This window comes from Lepidochelys olivacea, assembly GCF_965140295.1.
Source record: "Lepidochelys olivacea isolate rLepOli2 genome assembly, chromosome: 24".
In the NCBI taxonomy this organism is placed as follows: domain Eukaryota; kingdom Metazoa; phylum Chordata; order Testudines; family Cheloniidae; genus Lepidochelys; species Lepidochelys olivacea.
This window is the reverse complement of record NC_140434.1, coordinates 1,784,001-1,811,242: the sequence shown is the minus strand read 5'-3', so window position 1 is coordinate 1,811,242 and position 27,242 is coordinate 1,784,001. Positions and strand designations below refer to the sequence as shown.

Here is a 27,242-nt window from a genome sequence, read left to right as displayed (position 1 = left end):
CTTTAGGGTTTGTTTTTTTTTTCATTTGGCAGGGAAAAGGACTTGCTAATGGGCTATGGAGGCTCTGGGTCTATGCTGAGAAAAGGAGGACTTGTGGCACCTTAGTGACTAACACGTTTATTTGAGCATAAGCTTTCGTGAGTTACATCCGATGAAGTGAGCTGTAGCTCACAAAAGCTCATGCTCAAATGAATGTGTTAGTCTCTAAGGTGCCACTAATACTCCTTTTCTTTTTGCAGATACAGACTAACACGGCTGCTACTCTGAAACCTGTGTACAATGAGATTCTGTTGAGTAGTTCCAACCACATAAGGATCTGACTAGGAGACTCTGGCAGTCTTAACAGGGCTCCTGAAGAAGCAATAGGCATGGGGACTTAAGTTATCCCAGAGGTGTCTTCCTGCAAGGCTGGACCTGCCGCTCCTCTTGTTCTGTGGATCAGGTGGGCTCACAGGGATGCAGCTCTCATCAGCTCTGGCATATTTTATTTAAAAACAAAAAAGTGAAGCAGGTCCTGCCGGCAGGGCCTAGCTGTCACTGTGTGAACACCACTCTCAGCAGGGGCCAGACGTGTAGAGGAACTGAGGAAGGGCCTGTGGGGGCTAGGAAAGCTGGTGGGTATGGTCTTTGTGCCTTTATTTCCATATCAGCCTGCGTATTGGTCACTGACAGGAACCTGTCCCTTGCTTCTGCTATAGGGCGTGGTGTGTTACATCCTCAGCTCTCCACAGGTGAAATAGAAACAACCACACAGCTTAGCCTGAGCCCTCAGACTTGGAATTGCCAGCCTGGATCAGACCCTTGGTCCATCTAGTCCTGTTGCCTGTCTCTGACAGTGGCCGGTACCAGCTACTGCGGAGGAAAGGTGCCAGAAAACCCAGTGAGGGGATAACCTGCCCCGGGACACTTCCATGCAAACACCCCATAGTTACAGGCTGGCTTTGAGGCCAGGAGGATTCTGAGAACAAGGATTTTTAATGACAAGAGTGGGTCCCTCTGCCCTCCAAACACACGAGAAGCCCTGCTGAGCTCAGTGGGACCACTCATGCATGAGACATGTCCGTGCTGGAAACTACAATGCCTCGTCTTTGCTTGGCTTTTACCTCCTGTGTATAATTACCACAGGGGAAGAACATCCTTTGCTGCCTCAGGAAGACCAGGACTTAGGCCTGATCTGAAGTTCTCCCACCCTAGGCATGGGAGATAGGAGAGCGACTGTTTTACTGCCCTAGCCCGGCGGCAGTTCTGCTCGGTTACTGTGCTGTGCAGATAGATGGGACTTTTCGGCAGGTGTAATTGCAGCCACAGGGGACGGTTTCGCAGTGTAACTACCCGTGAAACCCTCCCCGGTGCAGACAGATAGGCCTGAGTCTATAGCTCTGCCCTTGTCTCGCTGCGCTGAATTATTGGCAACAAAAGTTGCCCGGTGAAAATAAAGTGTCAACAATGTAAGTGGAGAAGCTGAAACTGCAGGAGAAGGGGATAGTGCTGGCCACCACCCCCTTGGGCTCCCTGCTGCTCTCCCTTCCCCTCTCAGCCTTTTGGGTCGAAATCTGGACTAAACCCCACTGTTGTTAGGGTCCCTCTGGTCTGCTGGGGCTTTGGAACAGCCCAGGTGTTGCCAGCTCTGCAGGGAGCAAGGAGGAGGGTCCTGCCGCGTGAAGACCATTCCGGCTCCGGCTCCGGGGCCAGGTGGAAAGGTGACCAGCAGGTGCTAGAGCCAGGCAGCTACAAACTGCTGCTTTCCCCCATGGTTCTGCAAGTGGCCCCTCTCCTGATCTGGGTGCCCCGGCCTCAGTCCCCTCCAGTGCAACCTTCAGCTGCTCTCTGCAGCCCTGCCCCAGATGCGGGGTCTCTCCCCCATCCAGCCTTGCTGCATGCCCCCCTGTCCAGCTCCAGATCCTGGGTTCCCCCTGCCTTACCCTGGGTCCCCCGCCCAGCCCTGCTGCTAGCCCCTCTCACTGCCCCCCAGCCCTGCTGCTTGCCCCTCAGCCCTGCTGCTAGCCCCACTCACTGCCCCCCAGCCCTGCTGCTTGCCCACCAGCCCTGCTGCTAGCCTCATTCACTGCCCCCCCAGCCCTGCTGCTAGCCCCTCTCACTGCCCCCCTAGCCGTGCTGCTAGCCCCTCTCACTGCCCCCCTTCTCAGCTCCAGAGCCTGCCCCCCCAGCCCTGCTACTAGCCCCACTCACTGCCCCCCAGCCCTGCTGCTAGCCCCTCAGCCCTGCTGCTAGCCCCACTCACTGCCCCCCAGCCCTGCTGCTTGCCCCACTCACTGCCCCCCCAGCCCTGCTGCTTGCCCCCCAGCCCTGCTGCTAGCCTCACTCACTGCCCCCCAGCCCTGCTGCTAACCCCTCTCACTGCCCCTCAGCCCTGCTGCTAGCCCCACTCACTGCCCCCCAGCCCTGCTGCTAGCCCCTCAGCCCTGCTGCTAGCCCCACTCACTGTCCCCCAGCCCTGCTGCTTGCCCCACTCACTGCCCCCCCCAGCCCTGCTGCTTGCCCCCCAGCCCTGCTGCTAGCCTCACTCACTGCCCCCCAGCCCTGCTGCTTGCCCCTCTCACTGCCCCTCAGCCCTGCTGCTAGCCCCACTCACTGCCCCCCAGCCCTGCTGCTTGCCCCTCTCACTGCCCCCCAGCCCTGCTGCTAGCCCCACTCACTGCCCCCCAGCCCTGCTGCTAGCCCCTCTCACTGCCCCCCGCTCAGCTCCAGAGCCTGCCCCCCACAGCCCAGAGGCATCTGCTCTCTGCCCCCCGCTGCCCGCCCCTTGCAGCCCCCCCTGGGGCCCAGCCCGGCGTGGGGCGGGCTGAGAAATGTGTCAGTCTGGGGAGCTGGCAGCAGCCCCGGCTCGCTATGGTAGGTGGGTCGCTATTGGCCGGGAGCCGGGCGACCTCCCGTCACGGCGCCTCCCATTGGCTGCCGGGCTCCAGCGCCTCACGCGCTCCGGCTTCTCCTTTTGTTATTGTAGCGAACAAGTTGCGAAGCGGGGCCGGGCCGGGGGCGCAGCCGGGGGGATGCGGCGGGCGCCGGCGTGAGGCGAGACGGGGCGGCGGTGAGTACCCGGCCCGGCCCGGCCCGGCGCCCGACAGCCCCCCCAGGCCGGGACCTCCTCCCCCCGGGCCGCGCGCCCCCAGATCTGCCCCCTCCCGGGGCAGGGACCCCCCAGATCTGCCCCACCCACCCCTGGGGCAGGGACCCCCCAGATCTACCCCGCCCCCGGGGCAGGGACCCCCCCAGATCTGCCCCACCCACCTCTGGGGCAGGGACCCCCCAGATCTACCCCGCCCCCGGGGCAGGGGCCCCCAGATCTGCCCCACCCACCCCCGGGGCAGGGACCCCCCAGATCTACCCCGCCCCCAGGACAGGGACCCCCCAGATCTGCCCCACCCACCCCCGGGGCAGGGACCCCCCAGATCTACCCCGCCCCCGGGGCAGGGACCCCCCCAGATCTGCCCCACCCACCTCTGGGGCAGGGACCCCCCAGATCTACCCCGCCCCCGGGGCAGGGGCCCCCAGATCTGCTCCACCCACCTCCGGGGCAGGGACCCCCCCAGATCTACCCCGCCCCCGGGGCAGGGACCCCCCAGATCTGCCCCACCCACCTCCGGGGCAGGGACCCCCCAGATCTACCCCGCCCCCGGGGCAGGGACCCCCAGATCTGCTCCACCCACCTCCGGGGCAGGGACCCCCCCAGATCTACCCCGCCCCCGGGGCAGGGACCCCCCAGATCTGCCCCACCCACCTCCGGGGCAGGGACCCCCCAGATCTACCCCGCCCCCGGGGCAGGGACCCCCAGATCTGCTCCACCCACCTCCGGGGCAGGGACCCCCCCAGATCTACCCCGCCCCCGGGGCAGGGACCCCCCAGATCTACCCCCCCCCGCCCACTCCCTTCAAGGGGCAGTTTACTCCTACCGCCGCCCAAACACACACAGCCTAGGATCAATGCAGACTCCAGCTCTGCCCCCTCCCCCAGGCCAGCCCTGGTACATCACGGCTGAAACCCAGACCCTCCCCCATCACTACACTAATGCATCCCACACAGAGATTGAATGAACCCCCAAACCCAGCCCTCTTACCATGCAGCTCCCAGCCCTGCTCCCCCCAGGTGTCTTAATGCACGCCCAATCCAGCCCACCCCTCCCCCAGGGGTCATACACCCCCAATCCCATCCTGCATACGATGCAACCCCCAGCTCTGCAACTCCCCCCAAAGTGTAACGCACTCCACACCGAGCCCACGTACCATAGAACTTCAGCCCTTGCCAGCTCCTCGGGTGTACTGCACCCCAAAACCAGCCCAAGTACAATGCAGCCTCCAGAGCCTGGATCCCCCCCTCCCCACACACACACACACGGGTCCACTTCCCCTTACCAGCTATCAATGGGGCACCTGGATCCCTCCCTCTCCACTGGCCCAGGTGCAGCGTGGCTCTCTCGGCCCTGGATCTCCTTCCCCACTGGCCCAGAAGTGTCCCCCAAGAGCTGGCTTTCTCTGGCGGGGCAACCCTAGGGACAGTCCCAAGTCCTCTTCTCCTCCTGCCAGCTCACTGCCTGTAAACAGGGGGAAACACCCACTTCCCGGGCTGCTGGAGCCCAGCCTGTCCCCTGTCACCACCCCCCTGGAAAGGGACAGGGCAGCAGGCTTCACTACCAGGTACCTGACAGACCCCACTCCCGGGAGGGGCAAAGTAGCCAGGGGCCCATGGCGGGAGGGTGTCTGGGTCACTTTGGGGAAAGGGGGGGCACATAAAGTTCCAGAAGTTGAGCTGCGTCAGGAGCAGCTTGGTTCCCCCCCCCCACAGGCTGTCCCCCTGTCCCCCTCCCCTCCCTTCAAGTGAGTCAAGGCATAAAGTGTGGGGCCCCCCTTGGGGAAGGGTATTAGGGTTCACTGTTCAAAAAGGTGGGGGTGTCTTGGTTTCCCCTCCCTGCCCCCCCTCCCCACAGGACCTGCAGGGGTTGGAGTGTGTGTGAACCACCAGCTCATCCTGAGACACTGGGGGGCTGCATGGTATCCCCCCCAGCCCTGTGCCTGTCCCTTTGCCCTTGGGATCAGCTGGGAGTGAGCCAACAGGATAAGGGGGTTGGGGGGGTCACAGCAGTAAACAAGAGGGCTCCCAGGTGAAGGACCTGGCCAGTTGTTTTCCTTCTGCTGTGGGGGGGAGCAGGGAGGGTCCGTGTGTCTGGGCAGAGACAGAGGGACGAGCTGGGGGGTGGGGGGGGTTGCATTGCAGTGTTGATATCCTGGTGCGGGGGGAGAATGAGCCCTGACAGGTTTGTGTAAAGCCCTGAGCCAAGTCCCCTCAGCTAGGGCAAAAGCCCCGCGCGGCAATGCCATGACCTGTGGGTCACGCTGGGGCTGGGGGGTCCAGTCCCTGTCGGGGCGAGGGGGGACGGGCCCAGCTGAACGCAGAGTTCTGATTCTCCTCCATGCCTGGCCCAGGGCAGCCGTGGGACCCGAGGTCCCACCCTTGCAGGGCTGGCACAGAGAGCGCATGGTTTACGGGGTCGGCCTTCCTGGCCCCCGGCCGGGATGATCCATCCTCTGGCATTCTGATATTTTGGGGCAGGGTAGGACCGGCTGGGAACCTGCCCCCCTCCCTCTGCTGCCACTTGCAAACCCGACCGGGATGGGGCTGAGCGGTTTGGAGGGGGTTCACTGGGGGTGTTGTGCGTGGAACACCCCTTCCGTCCTGCGTCAGGCTGTGATCCCTGGGGGCTGGGTATCCCATCACTGCAGGGATCGGGCCCCTTTCTCTGCCGCGGTCAGAGACAGGATACTGGGCTAGGTGGGCCCCGGTTCTGATCCGATCTGGCAGCTCCTGCTCATGGGTGGACTCTTTGTTTAAAATCCCTTCCTTGGAAAACTGTTACAATTGCAAAGCGTCTGTGGGGGGTTGGCCAGAACAGGCTTGTGCCTCGGTTTCCCCATGTGTAAAACAGGGGGATAATCCCAGCATCGTCTGAGGTAGTGTGATGAGACGTGTGGAGTGGATACAATGGGGAAGCTGGGGCCGGCAGAGCGCAGCAGCAGATCCCTCTTGGATTCCCTCATTGTCTGGGATCAATTCTCTCCCCATCGCCGGGGTTTGGTGTAAATCTGACCTAGCTCGTGCCGTGGAAGGAGCGAGTGCTGCAGTCATTTGAAGGAAATCTCTGCGGAAGCAAGCCCTGGAGCTAATCATGAAGCTTTTAATGTTCACCCAGTGGACGATGGGCCAGGGGAACTCATTGCCACATGGTGTCACCAAGCCAGAGGGCTGAGCAGGATTCAGAAAGGGGTCTGGCATTGACGTGGCTAACGGGAGCACCTGCAGCTTGGCCGGTGACCTCTAGAAACCCACGCGTTAATCCACCAGCCCCGAACGGGTGGGCAGGGTCGCTGGGCGGGTGAGCCCGTGACTCAGGAGTTCCTGTCTCCGAAGCATGTGGCCCAGGGATCAGGGCTCAGGAGTTGGCATTGGGAGCCCTGGGTTCGATCCCACCACTGCCCTGCTGGGTGAAGTCACTTCATCTGCCCCATGCTTTGGGGCTCTGCCGTAGTGAGTGCGAGGGGCTCGTTCCAGTGGGGGGCAAGATAGGCCCCCAGGGAGAGAGCAGCTGGTGCTGGCCAGGCCGCTGGCCTGGCAGCCGTTTGCTCGGCAGGTTCCGAGTCGCTCCTGAGCATGGATTTTTGCTTTTCCGGGCTGATCTTCCCTGCCCGGTTGGGGTGGGCTCTCACCTGGCGTCTTCCAGACAATCGATACGGCAGGATCCAGCCAGGAAACTTTGATGGGGGCGAAACAGGAGCTCTGCTGCCTAATGTGTCTGCTGTGGACCCCGGGGCACCGGCCAGTCACGCTGGGGACGGACGGGGCTGTTGCTCTGGGCTGGGGCCCGGGCCAACCCTGGCCTCCCTGGCCAGAGGATTCCTTGACGTGCAGTGGCAGCTTGCAAAGCCCTGGTGCCCGGGCCCCTTTGCCTGGGTGCCCTCGGAGAGCAGGGAATAGCGCTGCGGGAGAGGTTCAAACCCTTGACGGTGCGGTGCCAGGTCCTGGGCGAAGGCTGCGTCTGCAGCAGAAGCCGGCGTCTCCTACAAAGCCCAGCATCGGAGCGCGGAAGGCCCTCGAGCGGGAGCTTCCCCGCGGAGACATCGGAGTCCTGGCCTGGGGAGCCGCGGATGGGAGCTCGGCCCTCGGGGCCCATCCTGGGCTCGCTGGGAGCAGGGCTGAAGGGCTCAGTCCTGTCGGATCTGCACTGTGCCCCTGCTCCCCTGGGGCTGGGCCGTGGTCAGGTCAGAGTGGGGCTGGAAATGCCTGTGTTGGGACCCTGGCTCCGGCACTGACTCGGGCTTCGGCCAGGCCGGAGTCCCAGCCGCGTGGGCCGAGGCCGAGGCACAGGGAAGCTCCCCCGCAGGTTAACTGGGGCAGCTCGACGGGGGCTGCTGGCCAGCCGCTTTGTCTGAGTTTTAGAAGGTGCTAATTAGTCCCGAGGGGGTAGCTGCCCTTGATCCCCCATCTAGACAAGGCCCCTGTGTCGGCCTGTGTAGGCTGCAGCTGGCTCGTCCGTGCTGGGGAGCACGCTGCAGCGACAAAGGGCCCCCCGTTCCGGAACAGGAGCGTCCCCCCAGCACACGCGGAGCAGCTTCTTCCGGTGAACTACCCAGCACAGACAAGGCCTCGCTCTGCAGCCTTGACAGGTCCCTGCCCTGCTCTGTGCCTCAGTTTACACATTTGTGGAAGGGAGATGAGGGGCGGCTGTGGCTAGCGAATGGCTGGGCACTGACTTAGCTCACGTCCCTCCTGCTGTGTCAGAACTGGGGGTCCCCCTCCCCGAATCCCCACCATAGGCTCGCTGGCGGAGCAGGAGGGATGGCCCAGTTCCCAGGGCTGGGGCTGGGGCTGGGGGGGTTAGGGTGGAAGCTCTGGATGGGGGAGTTGCATTGGCAGGGTGCTGGGCGAGGAGGGGAGCTGGGAAGCGTCTCCTTCCTGGAGCAGTGCCGACAGCTGGGGTCCCCCGGGGCACTGTCTCAGGTGCATCACTTGTGGGCAGAAGCCCAGTGGGTGACTGGGCAGGGGATGGTGGGCAAGGGGCCATCAGTCACCCCAGGGGGGCGTGCAGGCCGTAGCATGGCAACTCGGGGGATGCTCTGAATGCCGGGGCCCGTGGGATCAGAGCGTGGGGCCCCCTCACTGAGCCCAGGCTGTTCTAACGCCCTGTCCCACACTGAGATTCGGGTCCCCGTAAGGGAGCTGCAGGGAGCGGGGTGGGTGGTGCCCCCCCCGGCGCTGACCCCAGGGAACAGGGGGAGCTGTGCTGTGCTGCAGGGAGCGGGGGGGGGCTGGTAGGGGTCGCTCTCCCCAGCCGTCTGTGCTGACCCGGCCCCTCGCGGGTGCAGGGAGAGGGTTGGGGGCTGGGTCGGGGGTGATCTCCCCTGTCAGGCAGTCCTGGCCCAAGGCGGTGCAGGGAATGGGGCCCGGTAGCAGTCGCTCGGTTCGTTGAGCTGCGTGTCCGGGATCCCCCAGCGCGTCTCCCGAGAAGCGAGGGGTTGGCCCCGGTGCCCTAACCTATTTCCTGCTGGAGAAATTCCATCCCGCCTTGCTCAGCCCCTTTGCAGCTGCAGCCGGGTACAAGATTTTTCTTTCTCTTCCCCTTCCAGCCCGTGGTGCTGCGTCTCTGCGGGCCGGCGCCCAGCGAATGCCGTCTGCCCCGGGGCTGGCTGCAGTTTAGCAGCAGGTTCGTGGTCTGGTAGAGTGCAGCGGAGAGGGCTGGCGCTCTGGAGGTTGCCCCGTGCCAGGCGGGGGAAACCTGGGTAGTTCTTGCCTGAGCCAGCACTTAGCCCTGGCCTGGTGCCGTCGGAGGACTCTGCCAGTGCTGATGTAGCCCCTGGGTGCTGCCCCGTGGTGCGTCGGCTCCCCGTTTTACAGAGCTCCTTCAGGGCACCGCACATCGCGTCATTTCCCTCCACGCAGCACTTGGCTTGTGTGCAGTCCTCCCCTGCCCCCCTCTCACATCGCCCGCCCCCCAGCGCCTCGGGACTAGCCCCCCAAGCATGGATCCACAAGCCGCTCGGGAGGCTGTGGTGGCTGCGGGTGCCGGCTGGCTGAGACCGCATGCCCGCAGCTCGCCTTGCTGCTTGTGCGGAATGCGCCTCTCCCGGGACAGGCGAGCGCTGAGGTGCCAGCACCTTGGGGCTTGCTCGAGACCAGGTGGTTCTTAGGCCGGGGTTAGATGATGGGGAAACTGAGGCACAACGGGGGGGGGGACGTGACCGGCCTGAGGCTGTGCAGCCGATCGGTGGCAGAGATTGGGCTTCTTTTCCTGCTTGTCCCTTAGCCCAGGCAGCAGCCTGGCTGGGAGCTGGGGTGGCCCGAGCCTTGGTGTGGGACCCAGCAGCGCACCCCCCTGGAGTCCAGCCGCAGACAACAGCCCAGCTGAACTTGTAGCGCTAGGGTGCGGGGGGCCCTCAGTAGCTGCGGGGGGCCGGGGGAGGGAGAGCTGGGACACTTCGGCTCCCGTCTCGGACAAGTCGAGCCGAGCGAGGGTTAAAGTTTTGTTATGTCTGCTGCGTGGCCAAGGATTTTCCCAGGGCCTGGAGCGGGGCCTGGGCGCGTCGCGCCCGCCCGTGACTCAGAGCTGCAGGGCGGCCTCGGAACAATAACAAAACTCCTTTTGGGGAGTGTCTGGGGCCGCTGGGCTGGGTCTGGAGCCACGGACGCTGAGGGGCCCCCGGCACCCAGACACTCCCCCCTCTCTTGGCGCGGCAGGGCTGTGTGCTGCGTGGCTGAGCCACACTCCTCAGGAAACCCCTCACTGTGGCATTCCCGGGGCTAAGCAGCCCAAGAGCCTCCTATGCAGGGCGTGTGCCGCATGCCCCACGGCGGCTCGGGGCCCAGAACCCGCCCCCCGGGACCAGGGGTATGATCCCCCCGCGCACACTGACACGTGTTCCCTCCGGACCCTCTCTCCCCGCTTCCCCCCTTTCGTCCTCTGCGTCTTGCCCGCGTCCCGTCGGGCAGGGACGCGCCCTGCAAGCTGAGCCCGCACCGGCCCCACTGCACCCCCAGCCTCGATTCAGGGGGGCGAGTCTCACATCTCCCCTGAAGGAGCTGCGTCTACTGCCTGGCGTCTGCGGTTGGGATTGGGGCCGGTAAGTATCAGCTGAGTCGAGCAATCTGCTCCGGAGGGACGGTTCAAGCCACGTGGTTGATATTCTCTTCCCCCAGGCCATGGGTGGTTGGGCCTAGCAGCCGGACTCCTGGGTTCTCTCCTGGGCTCTTCCACAGGCTTCCTCTGCCCTTGGGCATGGCCCATCTCTGAGCCTCCGTTCCCTGTCTGTGAAATGGCGGGATGGCAGCCTGCCCCTGGAACGAGGTTCTCACTCCGCTGGGGATGCTCTGCCGTGGTGCTGGTGAAGCGGTGGCCGAATGAGGCCGGGATCCCAGGCTCTCTGCATCACCCCTCCCAGGGGCTCCGCTGGCCAGATCAGGGCCCTGGCAGCTGCGGTGGACCCAAGGGGCAAAGGAACCTCGCTGTTCTCGCTCCCCGGGTCAGCGGGTCAGCCCTGCCTTTAGTCATCTCCTTGTTTGTCCAGCACCAGGCATTAACCCCTTCACAGCCCCTGGCTCGTGCCGTGGCAGCCGGCGAACGTCGGCTGGCTGGGCTGGGCTGCCTGGAGGAGCCAGTTAAAGGGGTGCAGATGGGGAGAGACTGAGGAGCTGTGGGGGGAACCCCTCTCTGAGAAGCTGTGTAGTTTGCAGGCCTTTCTCCCCAGCCTGGCCCTGTGCAATGCCTGGGGGAAGGGGGGACTTTTAGTCTTAATTCACCTGTCCCGTTGGTGTCAAACTGGCATCACCCTATTGCTTATAGGGTCACCACTCCTGATTGGCAGTGGGGACGCCTAGATCCGGGTAAGGCTCTCCGCCTCCAGGAGGGGGCACCGCGGGTTACGCACCAGCCCGGGCTGGAGTGTTACAGGCAACTCTGACTGCACACGCCGGGCTAGCTTCCTCCTGACTCCGGGCCCGGGAAGGTGGGGGAGTCTCTTCCTCCAGGGTGCAGAGCTGTGAGGAGCCCCCCACCCGTCTCAGTCCCTCCTGGCCCTGTGGGCCCATGCGCAGCAGGTGGCTAGACTCAGGTGGGGGCTTCCGGAGGCCTGGCGGGAGGCGGGTCAGTGAAGAGATGTTTCCATCTGAGGTCTTCTCTCCCTGCCCATCAGTGTCTCGGATCAGATGGAAACCCAGGTTCTGATCCTGCGCGGTCGCAAAGGATCCCAAGGCCCTTGTCCCAAATGCTTGGGGTGTGACCTCTCCCCCCACCCTGGATTCCCTCTAAAACCACTGCATTCCCCTGTCCCTCCCTGCCCTGACTGTGGGCTGTTCCGAGCGGCGGCTGCACCTCCCGAGAGGTGACTGCATTACGTCGGCAGGGGAAGCATTTCCAGAGCATATTGGGGTGGGGGGGTGTCTTTCTGGCTGGAATATGGACGCCCAAGGGAAATGGATTCGATTCAGCTGGACTAGACTGTAAATCCTCAGGGCTGGGACATGGCACGCGAGGACCCCGCTCTTGGGGCTTCTGTAGTGGGAATAACTAATAATTATAGCAGCCCCTTGAGTGCTCCAAAACCCCTTTGCTTAAGGCAGCGGTTCTCAACCCGGGTAAACGTACCCCTGGGGCAGGCCGGGATCTGCCAGGGGGTACGTCAGCTCAGCTGGAGATTTGCCTGGTTTCACAACAGGCTACGTGAACAGCACTAGCAAAGTTAGTACAAGCTAAACTTTCATACAGACCATGACTTGTTTAGACGGCTCTGTGCGCTGAAGTGTAAGTACAAGATTTCTGTCCCCGGGGATTCATGTTATAACTCTGTGGTACATGAGACCGTCAGCAAGTGTGCAGCCATAGCGCTCTTCTGTGCCACTTCTGTGTTTTGATGTCGGATTTTGTAAGCACCCCCCTTTTCTAAGTGAGGTGAAACCTGGGGATAGGCAGGACCCATCAGGCTGTGGACACGCATGGCGTGGTGTGTGCTGGGCGGGGGACGCCCCGGCGAAGATCAGGGCCCGCTTCTGGGCAGTAGAGAGCGACAGCAAGACATGGCCCCCCAGCCAATGAGTGTACAGCCCGGGAAGGTGGAACAGAACAGGTGGGAAACTGAGGCGCAGCGAGGTTAAGTGAGTGGCCCAGGGCCATGCAGGGAGTGTGTAGCAGAGCAGGACTCAGACTCCAGTCTGCAGGTCCCAGCCCAGCCGGCCTTGTGTTGTTTTGTTGTGTTGCCCACCCTACGCCAGGCTGGGGAGGGTCTGAGGGCTCAGGACCACAGCTGCCGGGCCCATGCAGCGTCTCAGGGGGGTGTGATTTGCTCCCGGTGCGCATGGATGATGTGGGGGAGGCCAGCCTGTCTGTGCCCTTGACTCCTGCGTGAGCTGGGCAGGATCAGCGCAGACCCTGGCGTCCCCCTGCCCTCAGCAGCCCAGCTGGCCGGGGACGTGTGACGGGCACTTGGGGAGCGTCCCGTGCGGGGGGAAGGTGTCTCAGACAGTGCAGGCAAGTGAATGAATGAGCCCTTCCCCCCTCACCCTCAATGGGCCTCCTGGGAACCCCAGACCCGTCCCCTTGGACTGTGGCTGTGCTGGGGGGGAAGGGGGTCTTCCCACTCTGGGTTCCTCTGTTTCCCTGGGATTGTGTTAGCCGGGGGGAGGGGTCCAGCTGGGCCACCTCGACTCCCAGCCCTGTGTGTCTATCAGACGGGAGAGGGGCTGGGAATGGGAGATTTTTTTCGTGGGGGGGGGGTTTCTGCTTAAATTCCCATCTGACAAATAGAATAGAAACATAAAAAGTGCCCCCCCACAGCAGAAGAGACGGGGCGTCTCAGCCTTGGGGCTCCCTGAAAGAGGTCGTTCCTTCTTAAACCCTAAATCTGGGCCGCGGGCACTGAAAGGCCCGGGGGGGGGGAGAGCCCGGCGGGAGTGAGCGAGTGACGGGTTAACGAGCGCGTTCCCCCCACCCCGGCCCCGCTCGCTGTGTTTAGTCTGCACCCGCCCGCAGCCCTCCCCCCGGCCGAGCAGCTCCATGCACCGCACACACGTTCGCGCCCCGGCACGGGTTCTGCGGTGGGCTTGGCAGAGCCGACTCCGGCCCGAGGTGAGCGATCTCCCGGCGCGGCCGGCGTCGGAGCATGCCTGCCGGGGGGATGGGGGGGCGGGTTTCCCGTCAGGGCTTGGCCCGTTTGTGACCAGCAGCACTGGGGCCCCGTCCTGCCCCCGAGGAGCAGAGCTCTGGCTGCTGTCCCGGGATGATTGCGGAACCCCCCGTTCGGGTCCCAAGTGAGTGCATGGAGCTGGGACGGGATGAGACACCCCCACCCCAGTCGGTGTCCCAGAGAAACGAGGCCGTTGCTTCGTTAGGGAAGACACAGGACTGAAATGCAGGGGGCTCTGCCTAGTTCAGGGCACCCTTGTGCTCTCCACTTCCCCCAGCAGGGCCAGATGCTCCTGGCCACGCACACAGCCAGGCTGGTTCTCTGCCCTGTTCCCCTTGTGCCCACAGGGTGCCCAGCCCAGCACTCGAGAGCAGTGGGGAGCCCTCTGCATGACAGGACAAGGGGGTCGCCTCACACCCTCTAGCTGGGGATAGAACCCAGGAGCCTGGGCTCCCAGTGCCCCCCACCCATGCTGCTCTAACCACTAGACCCCACTCTTCTCCCACAGCTGGGCAGAGAACCCAGGAGTCCTAGCTCTTAGCCCCCTGCTCTAACCACTGCATGGCACACTGTGCCGGAAATGCTCTGACAAGCCCTGTACGTGGCCGTCTGTCTGTGGGTGCCAGGGCCAATCCTCTAGTGCTGGGACCCACCCGATCCCCCGCCCTGTGCGATCCCTGTGTAGGGGGACGCCCCCCCCATCCGCTCCGTCAGGCTGTGTGAGCTCTGACCCGCCCGTGACCTTCCCCGCAGACCCAGTCTCCCTTTTAATGTGGTTAATTCCCGTCTCGGCGTCTCCCTGCGGAGCTGGATGCACTGGTGAGGAGGGGCTGGTTGCTCCTGTTTTCCCTAATTCTTTACAGCCTTTCCTGAGAGCCGGGGCCAGAGACCTCTCCTGGGCCCCAGCAAATCCAGCCTCTCCGGTGCTCCATCCCCAGAGGCAGGATCCAGTGTGGGCTCAGTGTGATGCCTGGGCACTGTGCTGGTCTGCAGCCTCCGGGGTTAGCTTTGCTGCAGGTTGGCCTGTCCATCCGTGGGTCTGTCTGTGGCCGTCCAGCACCAGCGCAGCTCATGGTTATCTGTCTGGCTGCAATGTCTTGTGGGCCCCGCCTAGGCCGGGCACCACACAGACCCTGGGCCGGGGTCGGGCCACCAAGCCAGGCTGGGTGCTGGGCTGACCCTGCACTGGGATCGGGGCCCCTGGCCAGGCTGGGCGCTGGGCAGACCCTGCACTGGGATCAGGGGCCCCTGGCCAGGCTGGGTGCTGGGCAGACCCTGCACTGGGATCGGGGGCCCAGGCCAGGCTGGGTGCTGGGCAGACCCTGCACTGGGATCGGGGGCCCCTGGCCAGGCTGGGTGCTGGGCAGACCCTGCACTGGGATCGGGGGCCCAGGCCAGGCTGGGTGCTGGGCAGACCCTGCACTGGGATCGGGGGCCCAGGCCAGGCTGGGTGCTGGGCAGACCCTGCACTGGGATCGGGGGCCCAGGCCAGGCTGGGTGCTGGGCAGACCCTGCACTGGGATCGGGGCCCAGGCCAGGCTGGGTGCTGGGCAGACCCTGCACTGGGATCGGGGGCCCAGGCCAGGCTGGGTGCTGGGCAGACCCTGCACTGGGATCGGGGCCTCTGGCCAGGCTGGGTGCTGGGCAGACCCTGCACTGGGATCGGGGGCCCAGGCCAGGCTGGGTGCTGGGCAGACCCTGCACTGGGATCGGGGGCCCAGGCCAGGCTGGGTGCTGGGCAGACCCTGCACTGGGATCGGGGCCCTGGCCAGGCTGGGTGCTGGGCAGACCCTGCACTGGGATCGGGGCCTCTGGCCAGGCTGGGTGCTGGGCAGACCCTGCACTGGGATCGGGGCCTCTGGCCAGGCTGGGTGCTGGGCAGACCCTGCACTGGGATCGGGGCCCTGGCCAGGCTGGGTGCTGGGCAGACCCTGCACTGGGATCGGGGCCCCTGGCCAGGCTAGGTGCTGGGCAGACCCTGCACTGGGATCGGGGCCCCTGGCCAGGCTGGGTGCTGGGCAGACCCTGCACTGGGATCGGGGCCCTGGCCAGGCTGGGTGCTGGGCAGACCCTGCACTGGGATCGGGGCCTCTGGCCAGGCTGGGTGCTGGGCAGACCCTGCACTGGGATCGGGGGCCCAGGCCAGGCTGGGTGCTGGGCAGACCCTGCACTGGGATCGGGGGCCCAGGCCAGGCTGGGTGCTGGGCAGACCCTGCACTGGGATCGGGGCCCAGGCCAGGCTGGGTGCTGGGCAGACCCTGCACTGGGATCGGGGGCCCAGGCCAGGCTGGGTGCTGGGCAGACCCTGCACTGGGATCGGGGCCCCTGGCCAGGCTAGGTGCTGGGCAGACCCTGCACTGGGATCGGGGCCCCTGGCCAGGCTAGGTGCTGGGCAGACCCTGCACTGGGATCGGGGCCCAGGCCAGGCTGGGTGCTGGGCAGACCCTGCACTGGGATCGGGGGCCCCTGGCCAGGCTGGGTGCTGGGCAGACCCTGCACTGGGATCGGGGCCTCTGGCCAGGCTGGGTGCTGGGCAGACCCTGCACTGGGATCGGGGCCTCTGGCCAGGCTGGGTGCTGGGCAGACCCTGCACTGGGATCGGGGCCTCTGGCCAGGCTGGGTGCTGGGCAGACCCTGCACTGGGATCGGGGCCCTGGCCAGGCTGGGTGCTGGGCAGACCCTGCACTGGGATCGGGGCCCCTGGCCAGGCTAGGTGCTGGGCAGACCCTGCACTGGGATCGGGGCCCCTGGCCAGGCTGGGTGCTGGGCAGACCCTGCACTGGGATCGGGGCCCTGGCCAGGCTGGGTGCTGGGCAGACCCTGCACTGGGATCAGGGCCCCTGGCCAGGCTGGGTGCTGGGCAGACCCTGCACTGGGATCGGGGCCCCTGGCCAGGCTAGGTGCTGGGCAGACCCTGCACTGGGATCGGGGCCTCTGGCCAGGCTGGGTGCTGGGCAGACCCTGCACTGGGATCGGGGCCTCTGGCCAGGCTGGGTGCTGGGCAGACCCTGCACTGGGATCGGGGGCCCAGGCCAGGCTGGGTGCTGGGCAGACCCTGCACTGGGATCGGGGCCTCTGGCCAGGCTGGGTGCTGGGCAGACCCTGCACTGGGATCGGGGCCTCTGGCCAGGCTGGGTGCTGGGCAGACCCTGCACTGGGATCGGGGGCCCAGGCCAGGCTGGGTGCTGGGCAGACCCTGCACTGGGATCGGGGCCCTGGCCAGGCTGGGTGCTGGGCAGACCCTGCACTGGGATTGGGGGCCCAGGCCAGGCACCACACAACCCGACGCCAGGATCGGGGGGGTCAGGCTGGGCATGGCGTTGGCTCAGAGTGAGACCGTCCCTGCCGAGAAGAGCTGGCAGTGTGAATAGATACAGGGAGGGAGAACGGAAGGAGCATTATGGGGAAACTGAGCCCCAGAGAGGTGCAGCGATGGGCCCAAGGTCATTGGTGGGATGGGGCTGTGGCAGGGCTGGGAAGCCCCCTTTGCCCCAGTTCCCTGCGTCCCTCTCCCAGGGCTGGGAGTCGGTTGATGGACATCAGGCAGCCGATCCCTGGCGCTGCAGTTACCTGGGGCGTCGGGGAGGGTCCCGGGGAGGGTTGCGTGTCCCTCGTTCTGTCTGGGGGGGCGGAGCCGCAGCGTCTGCACAGGGCAGCCGTGGCCGGAGGCTCCAGCACTGGGGGGCTCGGGCGGCCCGGTGAGGCAGATCTGGGAGTGGAACCCAGGAGTCCTGATTCTCCAGCCACCCCCTCTACCCACTAGAGCCGGGGCGCTGGGAGCTGAAGCTCAGCAGAGGAGTGGGGCTGTTTCCTGGCTCTGCTAGGAGCCTTTCCCCCCATCCTCGGGGCCCGGGGCCCTCTCCGGCACTGCAGTAGCCTGACCCGGGCAAGGGCTTGGGCCCAGCCGCGTCGCCGGAGGGCTCGGGCGTGTATCTGGCAGGGCCCGTGGGGTCGGGGGGCTGCCTGCTGAGACCGGCATGTTACCCGGTGGTCCTGGCGCCCAGGCCGCTGCTCGGTCCCCTCCCGGAGCCGGGCGGTGCTGGGCCCGGGGGGTGACGCCTGCCCTGTCTCTGCAGGCCGAGCGGCACCATGTCCCTGAACGCCCCCACCAGCAACGACGCCTGCCTGAGCATCGTCCACAGCCTGATGTGCCACCGGCAGGGCGGGGAGAACGAGACCTTCGCCAAGCGGGCGATCGAGAGCCTGGTGAAGAAGCTGAAGGAGAAGAAGGACGAGCTGGACTCGCTCATCACGGCCATCACCACCAACGGCGCCCACCCCAGCAAGTGCGTCACCATCCAGCGCACCCTGGATGGGCGGCTGCAGGTGAGGGGGCTCCCCGCACCGGGAGGGCAGAGAACCCAGGAGTCTGGGAGCCCAGCCCCCCCCCAACCACTAGACCCCACTCCCCTCCCAGATCTGGGGATAGATCCTAGGAGTCCTGGCTCCCACCCCCCTGCTCTAACCCACTAGACTCTACTCCTCTCACAGAATCAGGGAGAGAACCCAGGCGTCCGGGCTCCCAGCCCGCCCTGTTCTCACCCACCAGCCCCCACTCCCCTCCCAGAGCCGGGGAGAGAACCCAGGAGTCCTGGCTCCCTCCCCCCTGCTCTAACCCACTAGACTCTACTCCTCTCACAGAATCAGGGAGAGAACCCAGGCGTCCGGGCTCCCAGCCCCCCCTGCTCTAACCCACTAAACTCTACTCCCCACCCAGAGCTGGGGAGAACAACCCAGGAGTCTGGGCGCCCAGCTACCCCACCGGTGCCCCCCAAACCAGCGCGGGGGCCTGGCCTCTTGCTTGCTTGCCCTGGGTTCTTGTGACTGGCTCTCAGGGTCGGGGGGTCGAGGCCCCTGGGAGCCGGGAGGGCAGGGGGCCGAGAGCGGGATGGGGGGTGAGGGGAGGAAGGGGGCTGGCACTGGGGGAGCGCCCCTGGGGTGCCTTGGGGCCGGGTGGAGGCCACTCTCCCTGTGAGCAGCTGGCTCCGGGTGCCCCCCTCCCCTCCCCTGGCTCTGCGCCGGACCCCCCCTTTCCGGGATGAGTCACTGTCTGGCAGCATCAAAGGCAGCAGGAGGAGGGGGGTGGAGTCTGGAGTCAGCAGCCGTGGGCCAAGCTCATGTGGGGCAGCCCCCCCACCCCACGATGGGAGCCAGGCACCGGCTGAGCTGGGAGGCCCAGGAGTCTTTCCCCCCTCCCCCCCGGTGTTTTCCCCCCTCCGGAAGAGATGGGCTGCCCCAAAGCAGACCCCTCATCCCCCCCCCTGCACTGCCGACCCCCGCCCAGTACAGATGGGCTCCCCTGGTGTGTGGGGGGGACTTGTCTCCGTTTTCCCCTCTTGGCCCCGGGGGGAGGGGCTCTGTAGCCTGGGGTGGGGTGGGGTGGGGTGGGGTTGCTGTGCCCCATTAAGCAGCGCCCCCTAGTGGCTCTGCCGGGGGCAGGGTGCCAAGGTGCTGTGCCCTCCCAGGGGCAGAGGGGTGGGGGCAGGGGGCTGCTGCGGGCCCAGCGGAGCTGCAGCCCCTCTGCTGACTGGGGCTGAGGGGTGGGGTCCCTGGGGGGTGCTCTGTGAGGTGTCGGGTTGAGGGGGAGCCACGGCTGTTTGTAGGAGGTGGGAGCAGGGGAGGGGGGCACTTGGTGTGGTGGGTTGGGGAGGCTGGTTCCTGGGGGGGGGTTGCAGGGGGCAGAGGAGGAGGGAGCTCTGGATAGGGGAGGGGCACTGCAGGGGGGTAGCAGGGGCCAAAGGGGGAGCTCTGTAATGGGGGAGGGAGCCCTAGGGGAGGTGTAGGAGGGGGCAATGGTGGGGGAGGGGCAGCTCTGTGATGGGGAGGGGGCCCTGCAAGGGGGTTGCAGGGGGCAGTGGTGACAGGGGAGGGAGAGCTCTGATGGGGGAGGGGACCCTGTGTGTTGGGGGGTGTAGCAGGGGGCAGTGATGGAGGAGGGGCCCTGTGGGGGGGTTACAGGGGGCAGTGATGATGGGGGAGGGGGAGCTCTGTGGTGGGGGAGGGGCACTGCAGGGGGGGTTGCGGGGGGCAGTGATGGGGGAGGGGCAGTGCAGGGGGGAGGGGCCCTGTGGGGGGGAGGTTGCAGGGGGAGCTCTGTTGTGTGGGGGGGCACTGCGGGGGGGTTGCAGGGGGGCAGTGGTGATGGGGGAGGGGGAGCTCTGTAGTGGAGATGGAGCCCTGCGGGGGGGGGGTTGCAGGGGGGCAGTGGTGATGGGGGAGGGGCACTGCAGGGGAGGATTGCAGGGGGGAGGGGCCCTGCGGGGGGGGAGGTTGCAGGGGGAGCTCTGTGGTGGGGGAGGGGCCCTGCAGGGGGGGTTGCAGGGGGCAGTGGTGATGGGGGAGGGGCCCTGCAGGGGGGGTTGCAGGGGGCAGTGATGGGGGAGGGGCCCTGCAGGGGGGGTTGCAGGGGGCAGTGATGGGGGAGGGGCAGTGCAGGGGAGGATTGCAGGGGGGAGGGGCGTTGAAGGGGGAGCTCTGTGGTGGGGGAGGGGCCCTGCGGTGGGGGAGGTTGCGGGGGAGCTCTGTGGTGGGGGAGGGGCCCTGCGGGGGGGGGAGGTTGCGGGGGGAGCTCTGTGGTGGGGGAGGGGCCCTCCGGGGGGGGGAGGTTGCAGGGGGAGCTCTGTGATGGGGGAGGGGCCCTGCCGGGGGGGGGGAGGTTGTGGGGGGAGCACTGTGGTGGGGGAGGGGCCCTGCGGGGGGGGTTGCAGGGGGCAGTGGTGATGGGAGAGGGGGAGCTCTGTCGTGTGGGGGGGCGCTGCAGGGGAGAATTGCAGGGGGGGAGGCCCTGCATGGGGGGGTTGCAGGGGGCAGTGGTGATGGGGGAGGGGGAGCTCTGCGGTGGAGATGGGGCCCCATGGGGATGGGGGGTCAGGACGGCGCCACCGCAGCCCTGTGACTGGATGGGTTTTGACACGTCCTCACAATAGATAAACAAAGGCCTGGGCAAGGGGTGGGCAGGACTTAGGGGGCGGGGGGTGTCCGATTACGTCTGGAGAAGCGGATGGGGGGGGAGTGGGCTGCACAGCCCCAGCTCCTGCCTGTGTCTGCGGGGCCCTGGGGCTGTGCTGGGGGGCGAAGGGGGTGGGGAGGGAGCATGGTCCCATCCGCCGGGGTCTGTCTCTCCTCCCTGGTGCCCGTTCTCCAGCAGCCCGGCCTCCACCCCACCTTGTCCCCATCGCCCACAGGCAGGACGCCAGGGTCCCCTCGGCACAGGTGCTGCGAGACTGCTGGCTATACGGGGGCAGAGGCTGCATCTAGCCCCCAGTGAAAAACATGGATCTTGGTGTTCCACATCCCAGAGCCAGGGATAGAACCCAGGAGTCCTGGCTCCCAGCCCCCGCTGCTCTAACCCCCACCCCAGACCCCACTCCCCTCCCAGAGCCAGGGATAGAACCCAGGAGTCCTGGCTCCCAGCCCCCGCTGCTCTAACCCCCACCCCAGACCCCACTCCCCTCCCAGAGCCAGGGATAGAACCCAGGAGTCCTGGCTCCCAGCCCCCGCTGCTCTAAATCCCCCAGACTCCACTCCCCTCCCAGAGCCAGGGATAGAACCCAGGAGTCCTGGCTCCCAGCCCCCGCTGCTCTAAACCCCCCAGACCCCACTCCCCTCCCAGAGCCAGGGATAGAACCCAGGAGTCCTGGCTCCCAGCCCCCGCTGCTCTAACCCCCACCCCAGACCCCACTCCCCTCCCAGAGCCAGGGATAGAACCCAGGAGTCCTGGCTCCCAGCCCCCGCTGCTCTAAATCCCCCAGACTCCACTCCCCTCCCAGAGCCAGGGATAGAACCCAGGAGTCCTGGCTCCCAGCCCCCGCTGCTCTAAACCCCCCAGACCCCACTCCCCTCCCAGAGCCAGGGATAGAACCCAGGAGTCCTGGCTCCCAGCCCCCGCTGCTCTAACCCCCACCCCAGACCCCACTCCCCTCCCAGAGCCAGGGATAGAACCCAGGAGTCCTGGCTCCCAGCCCCCGCTGCTCTAACCCCCACCCCAGACTCCACTCCCCTCCCAGAGCCAGGGATAGAACCCAGGAGTCCTGGCTCCCAGCCCCCTCTGCTCTAACCCCCACCCCAGACCCCTCTCCCCTCCCAGAGCTAGGTTAGATCCCAGGAGTCCTGGCTCCCAGCCCCTCTCTCCTAAGCCCCAGACCCCCCTCCCCGAGCTGGGTTAGAACCCAGGAGTCCTGGCTGCCCGGCTCCCCGGCTCTCCACCCAGGTGGCCGGCCGGAAGGGCTTCCCCCATGTGATCTACGCCCGGCTCTGGCGCTGGCCCGACCTGCACAAGAACGAGCTGAAGCACGTCAAGTTCTGCCAGTTCGCCTTCGACCTCAAGTACGACAGCGTCTGCGTGAACCCTTACCACTACGAGCGCGTGGTGTCGCCAGGCCTGGGTGAGCGGCTGGGTGCGGGGCCTGGCACGGAGCCCGTGCCCCTGGGGATGCAGGGCCAGGGGGCACCGGGCTGGCTGGGCCCGTCCGGGGTGGGCATGGCAGGGCCTTCTCGGTACCTGGGTATCAGGGTTGGGGGTGGCGCAGCTCCCAGAGGTTGGGGGGAACATCCCCCCCTTTCATGTCAAGCCCTCTGGGGAGCCGGGAGCCAGGTGTGGGGGGCTCTGGCAGTGTGGGAGCCCACGGTGCTGCTGGGGTGCATGGTGTCCCCACCCGACCATGCGGAGGGAGCCGGGGGAACGGCACCACAGGGCCTGGAGCAGCGCGTGCCCCTTGCACTGGGGCAGGCCGTTCACAGCTGGCCCCCAAGTCGTGCACGGGCTTCCCCCTGACACCTGGCTAATGCGCCCTTCTCTCTCTGCTGCAGGTCTGAGCATCCAGAACACAGGTGAGGGGCCTGGTGTGGGGCTGGGCCGGGGCTGTCACTGCCAGGGGGGCTGGGAGGTCCCTGCAGAGCCTCCCCACATGCCACCCCTGGCTGCGTCTCTCCTGGGGGGGTCTGGGGTGCCCCTATGACATGGGGAGGGCAGAGCCCCAGCGGTGTGGAGCTGGGGGTCCCTGTGACATCGGGGGGAGCAGGGCCCTGTGGGGGGGGAGGGAGCAGAGCCCCAGGGTGTGTGGAGAGCTGCGCGTCCTTGTAACGCTGTGGGGGCCCCGTGATGGCAGTCACCCCCAGCCCTGCAGGCAGTGACCCCATGGTTTCTCCCCCCCACTGCAGCACCCCCTGCCCGCCTGGTGAAGGAGGAGTTTGTCCATGACTGTGTCCAGATGGAGGTGCCCACGGGGCTTGGCTCCCCCGCCAGCGACCATGGCTCGGGGGCCAAGCACCCCCCCCGGGGGATGCCCCCCGCTGAGTCCTACTGCCAGCCGCTGCCCCCCCTCCAGCTGCCCGAGCCCCCCCGTGCCCCTGTAAACATCTACCCCACCCTGACCATGTCACCCCCGGGTGAGTACAGCGCCAGGCCCTTCTGTGGAGGGCGGGGAGAGCCCCTGGGCTGGGAGGGAGCTGCTGGGGGGGCGGGGGGGAGTGTGGGGAGGAGCAGATTCTGTCTCTGGACTGGCCTGGAGCCCGGAGGGCGTCCCAAGCGCCCCCCACCCCCTGCGTTAAAAGCACAGACCCCAGAAGGGCCGTGACGGGGTCCCCTGCCCATCGGGTGGCACTCAGGCTGGATTGGGGGGCGAGTCTGAGAATGAGGCGGGGGGGCTGTTTGCCCTTGCCCCCGGGGCCCCATCTCGGGCGGACTAGGGCAGGTTTGGGGGGACGGCAGCCGGGTGATCGGTGTCTCTCTCCCCCCCGCCTCCCCAGCAGTGGCCTCCGGGGGCCCCCTGCTGTCCATGGCACACGGCGAGGGACTGCAGCAGATCGCCTCCCCGCGCCAGCCCGTGGCACCCACCCCACCCCCGGCCCCACCAGCCTCGCAGCAGAACGGCTACCCCATGCCCCCCAAGCAGTCCTACCACAGTGAGTACCGGGCTCCACTCAAACTCCCCCAGGTTGGCCGCAGCGCAGGGGGACCAGCTGGCCGACTCCAGTTGGCAGAGGTGGGGGGCCACCCCAGAACTGCCCACAGCCAGCAGAGGAATCGCTGGAAAGGGCCTGGCATGGGCGTGCCCCAAATTCCTCCCCCATCTCAGGGGTGCAGCACAGAGGGGGGGTGTCCCCGGGCGGGGGGGGGCAGGGCATTGGGCTCTCCTGCATGGGGCGGGGTCCTCACTCTCTGCCCCCTTCTCAGGCAAGACAGCCAGCTGGACGGGCAGCAGCACCGCGGTCTACACCCCCAGCCTGGGGGGCCAACAGCCCACCCCCCCGCCGCCCCCTCCACCACCGCCGCAGCAGAACGGACGGAGCCACCCGCAGCCCCCGCTCCATCACCCCAACCACTACTGTACGTCGGGCGGGGGGCAGAGCGCTGGGGGGCGGGCACGGGGGGGGGTGAGCCTGGCCCCGGTCCACGGCAGCCAATCGCTCCCTATTTCCATAGCCCCCCCGGCGAGAGAAACGCAGCCACGCCTGGGGAGGAGGGAGCGAAGGGGGGGGGCAGAGCCCTTCGCCTGCCTGTTACCTACGCGCCCTGCTGGGGCTGGAACCCGGCACCAAAGCTCAGGCCCTGCCCCCCGGCCAGCCCCAGCTGCCTCCGCTCCCCCTGCCCTCCTGTCTGCCCTGCCTGACCGAGCCCTTCTCTGTCCCCCCCAGGGCCCCCGCACCATAACGCGGCCCCCTACCAGCAGCCCGTCTCCAGCCACCCGGGTAAGTGACGCAGCCACGGATCCCCCCCGCCCCCCCCAGGCCTCCCGCCTGCCCCCCCGCCCCCCCCCAGGCCTCCCACCTGCCCCCCCCAGGCCTCCCGCCTGCGTGACCTTTGCCCCCCGCAGGTCCGGAGTTCTGGTGCTCCATCGCCTACTTCGAGATGGACGTGCAGGTCGGGGAGATCTTCAAGGTGCCGTCCAGCTGCCCCGTGGTGACGGTGGACGGCTACGTGGACCCCTCGGGGGGCGACCGCTTCTGCCTGGGGCAGCTCTCCAACGTGCACCGCACGGACGCCAGCGAGCGGGCCAGGTGAGGGGGAGGCGGGGGCAGGGCGGGGGCAGGGCGGCCCCCCCCCCGCCCGGGTGCCGGGCTGAGCCAGGCTTCCTGTGCCGCAGGCTGCACATCGGCAAGGGGGTGCAGCTGGAGTGCCGGGGCGAGGGCGACGTCTGGATGCGCTGCCTGAGCGACCACGCCGTCTTCGTGCAGAGCTACTACCTGGACCGGGAGGCCGGGCGCGCCCCGGGCGACGCCGTGCACAAGATCTACCCCGGCGCCTACATCAAGGTACGGGGGGGGGCGCGCACAGAGCCTTTGGCCACGCCGGGCTCTGCCGCATCCAGCTCGGCGCTGACGTTCTCGCCCCCCCAGGTGTTCGACCTGCGGCATTGCCACCGCCAGATGCAGCAGCAGGCGGCCACGGCCCAAGCGGCGGCCACGGCCCAGGCCGCGGCGGTCGCGGGGAACATCCCGGGGCCTGGCTCCGTGGGCGGCATCGCGCCGGCTGTTAGTAAGTGGCCGGGGCCCGGTCCAGACTGGGGGAGGGTCTGGCAGCTGGGTGTGCCGGGGGTAGAGCGGGCGGGGGGCTGCGTGGCCATGGGTCTGGGAGGTGCCACTGGGAACAAGGGAGCAGCTGGGGGCCTAGTGGGTGGTGGAGGGCGGGGCTGGGAGCCAGGACTCCTGGGTTCTCTTCCTAGCTCTGGGAGGGGAGTGGGGTCTGACGGGTGAGAGCGGGGCTGGGAGCCAGGACTCCTGGGTTCTCTTCCCAGCTCTGGAAGGGGAGTGGGGTCTGACGGGTGAGAGCGGGGCGGGGCGGGGCTGGGAGCCAGGACTCCTGGGTTCCCTTCCCAACTCAGGGAGGGGAGTGGGGTCTGACGGGTGAGAGCGGGGCGGGGAGCCAGGACTCCTGGGTTCTCTTCCCAGCTCTGGGAGGGGAGTGGGGTCTGACGGGTGAGAGCGGGGTGGGGAGCCAGGACTCCTGGGTTCTCTTCCCAGCTCTGGGAGGGGAGTGGAGTCTGATGGCTGGGAGCCAAGACCCCCGGGTACGTCCCAGCAGTAGGGGAGGGGCCCGAGTCCCCCGCACTCCGGCCCTGCCTGTCTCTCCTTTGCCCCCTCCCCAGGCCTCTCCGCTGCCGCCGGGATCGGGGTGGACGACCTCCGGCGTCTCTGCATCCTGCGTCTGAGCTTCGTCAAGGGCTGGGGGCCAGACTACCCCCGCCAGAGCATCAAGCACACCCCCTGCTGGATCGAGGTGCACCTGCACCGGGCCCTGCAGCTGCTGGACGAGGTGCTGCACACCATGCCCATGGCCGACCCGGGGCCCGTCAACTAGCGGGGCTGGCGGGACGGTGGCTTCCAGCCTCTGACGTAAAGGGCCGGCACTGCCTTCAGTCAATGAGCATCCGTGGGGCCTTATCTTACCATGTGGGGTGCCAGGACTCGCCCCTCCCCCACGATTCTGCCCCTCCCACTGAGCCTTGAACCGGCTGCCACCCCGGAGCCAAAGCAAGCCAGCCCCGGCTTCAGGGAGTCTCTGGGCTCTGTCGAGACTCTTAACAAGGGAGCAACTGCCCCGATCTGCTGGTCCCCTCTGGGCTCTGCCACGGCTCGCCCTGGAGACGTGGCACCGGGGGGCGTGGGCACGCCGACAGGCCAGGGACTGTCTAGCCTGCTGGGTCTCTTCCATCTCTGTGATCTAGGAGGCGAGGAGCCGGTGACGTTTTATCCTCCCCTTCCCCGCTCCATCCACCCACCCCATCCCTCCGCTTCATCTCACCCCTTTGCCCAGCACTCGGCCAGGTGGTGCCCCGCAGGGAGCGGGTTGTGGGCGGCCACTCTCCCTCCCTATGAAACCCCTCCCGGTCGCACTCGCTTCTTGGGGTGGTTTAATTTAATTTGTAATAAAAAGCCAAATAACTAGGGCCCTACCAAATTCACAGCCATGAAAAATGCGTCACGGGCCGTGAAATCTGGTCTCCCCCCATGAAGTTGGGTCTTTGGTGTGCTTTTACCCTGACGATACAGATTTCACAGAGGAGACCAGCGTCTCTCAAATGGGGTCCTGACCCAATCAGGAGTTGCGGGGTGGGGGGGGCGTCGCAAGGTTATCGTAGGGGGGGTTGCGGCTGGAGAGCGGCAGCTGCTGACCCAGGGCCCAGCCCTGCAGGCAGCAGCGCAGAAGTCGGGGTGACAGTACTGCGACCCCCCCACAATAACCTTGCGACCCCCCCCCCGCAACTCCTGTTTGGGTCAGGACCCCGACAATGACAACACCCTGAAATTTCAGATTTAAATAGCTGAAATCATTAAATTGATGGTTTTTTAAGTCCTATAACCGTGAAATTGACCAAAATGGACTGTGAATTTGGTAGTGCTCCACAACTAACTAAAAGTACCAAAAATCCCAGCATGGCACTGCCAGGGCCTGGCCCCCTTCGCCCGCTGCAGGGAACATGGTTGTGGCCAGCTCTGTAGGTGCAGCTTATTGGCTCTGCCGTTCCCAGGAGCGCCAGAGGTCGGCTGGGTTTGCACCATGGGGAGCGTCTCACTCCCGGGCCAGGCTCGGGGAAGGAGCCGGGTAAGTGGTCCGATTTCCTCCCATGCACTGGGCCCTCCATGAGCTGGAATTCAGACACTTCATGTGGCTTTTTTAATCGTTATTTAAATGATCTGGGTTTTTTGCACTGGTCTCATGTCTGCTCCTTCCTGCCAGGGCGCGCTGGGGCGTGGGAGGGGGAGATCAGCTGGTTTCTTTCCCTGCAGCGGAGGCCGCGACTCAGACCTGGTTACCTGGTGCTTTCTGTTCTTGAAGCTCTGTCCCAGCAGCTGCTCCACCACCCTCTCCCCGCTCCCAGTGAGCCACGGCCTAGCTGGGCAGGGAGGTGAGGTATTCGGGTCATGCTGCAGAGAGGGAGACAGGATGCCTGGGTCCCATTCCTGGGCTCAGTCCCATGGGAGCAGAGCAGAGCCTAGGGCCGTCTGCCCTGGTGTCCTGTCCATGCCAGCGGCTGGTTGGGGGAAGTGCAGGACCCCTGCCCTGTGGGGTCACCTGCTGGAGCCAGGTTCACACCCTGAGACAGGAGCTTTTCTCTGGGTTAT

General features: G+C 66.4%; 1 protein-coding gene across 5 annotated transcripts; it reads left to right on the top strand.

The window, feature by feature from the left end:
• Positions 1-2,966: 2,966 nt before the first annotated feature.
• Positions 2,967-26,827, top strand: LOC311512754 (mothers against decapentaplegic homolog 4-like). Of its 5 annotated transcripts, none has more exons than XM_084614099.1 (12): positions 2,967-3,049; positions 17,255-17,504; positions 21,388-21,562; positions 21,987-22,007; positions 22,338-22,565; positions 22,926-23,081; positions 23,353-23,505; positions 23,814-23,867; positions 23,993-24,176; positions 24,263-24,431; positions 24,516-24,654; positions 25,265-26,827. In XM_084614099.1, the coding sequence occupies exons 2-12, from the start codon at positions 17,268-17,270 to the stop codon at positions 25,474-25,476; spliced, it is 1,728 nt and encodes a 575-aa protein (XP_084470225.1). In that variant the 5' UTR covers positions 2,967-3,049; positions 17,255-17,267; the 3' UTR covers positions 25,477-26,827. The 5 variants fall into 5 exon arrangements, with proteins under 5 accessions (XP_084470225.1, XP_084470223.1, XP_084470222.1 ...); XM_084614097.1 differs by lacking the exon at positions 2,967-3,049 and adding an exon at positions 9,750-10,124 and having other exon boundaries at positions 22,929-23,081; XM_084614096.1 differs by lacking the exon at positions 2,967-3,049 and adding an exon at positions 9,750-10,124.
• Positions 26,828-27,242: the final 415 nt, after the last annotated feature.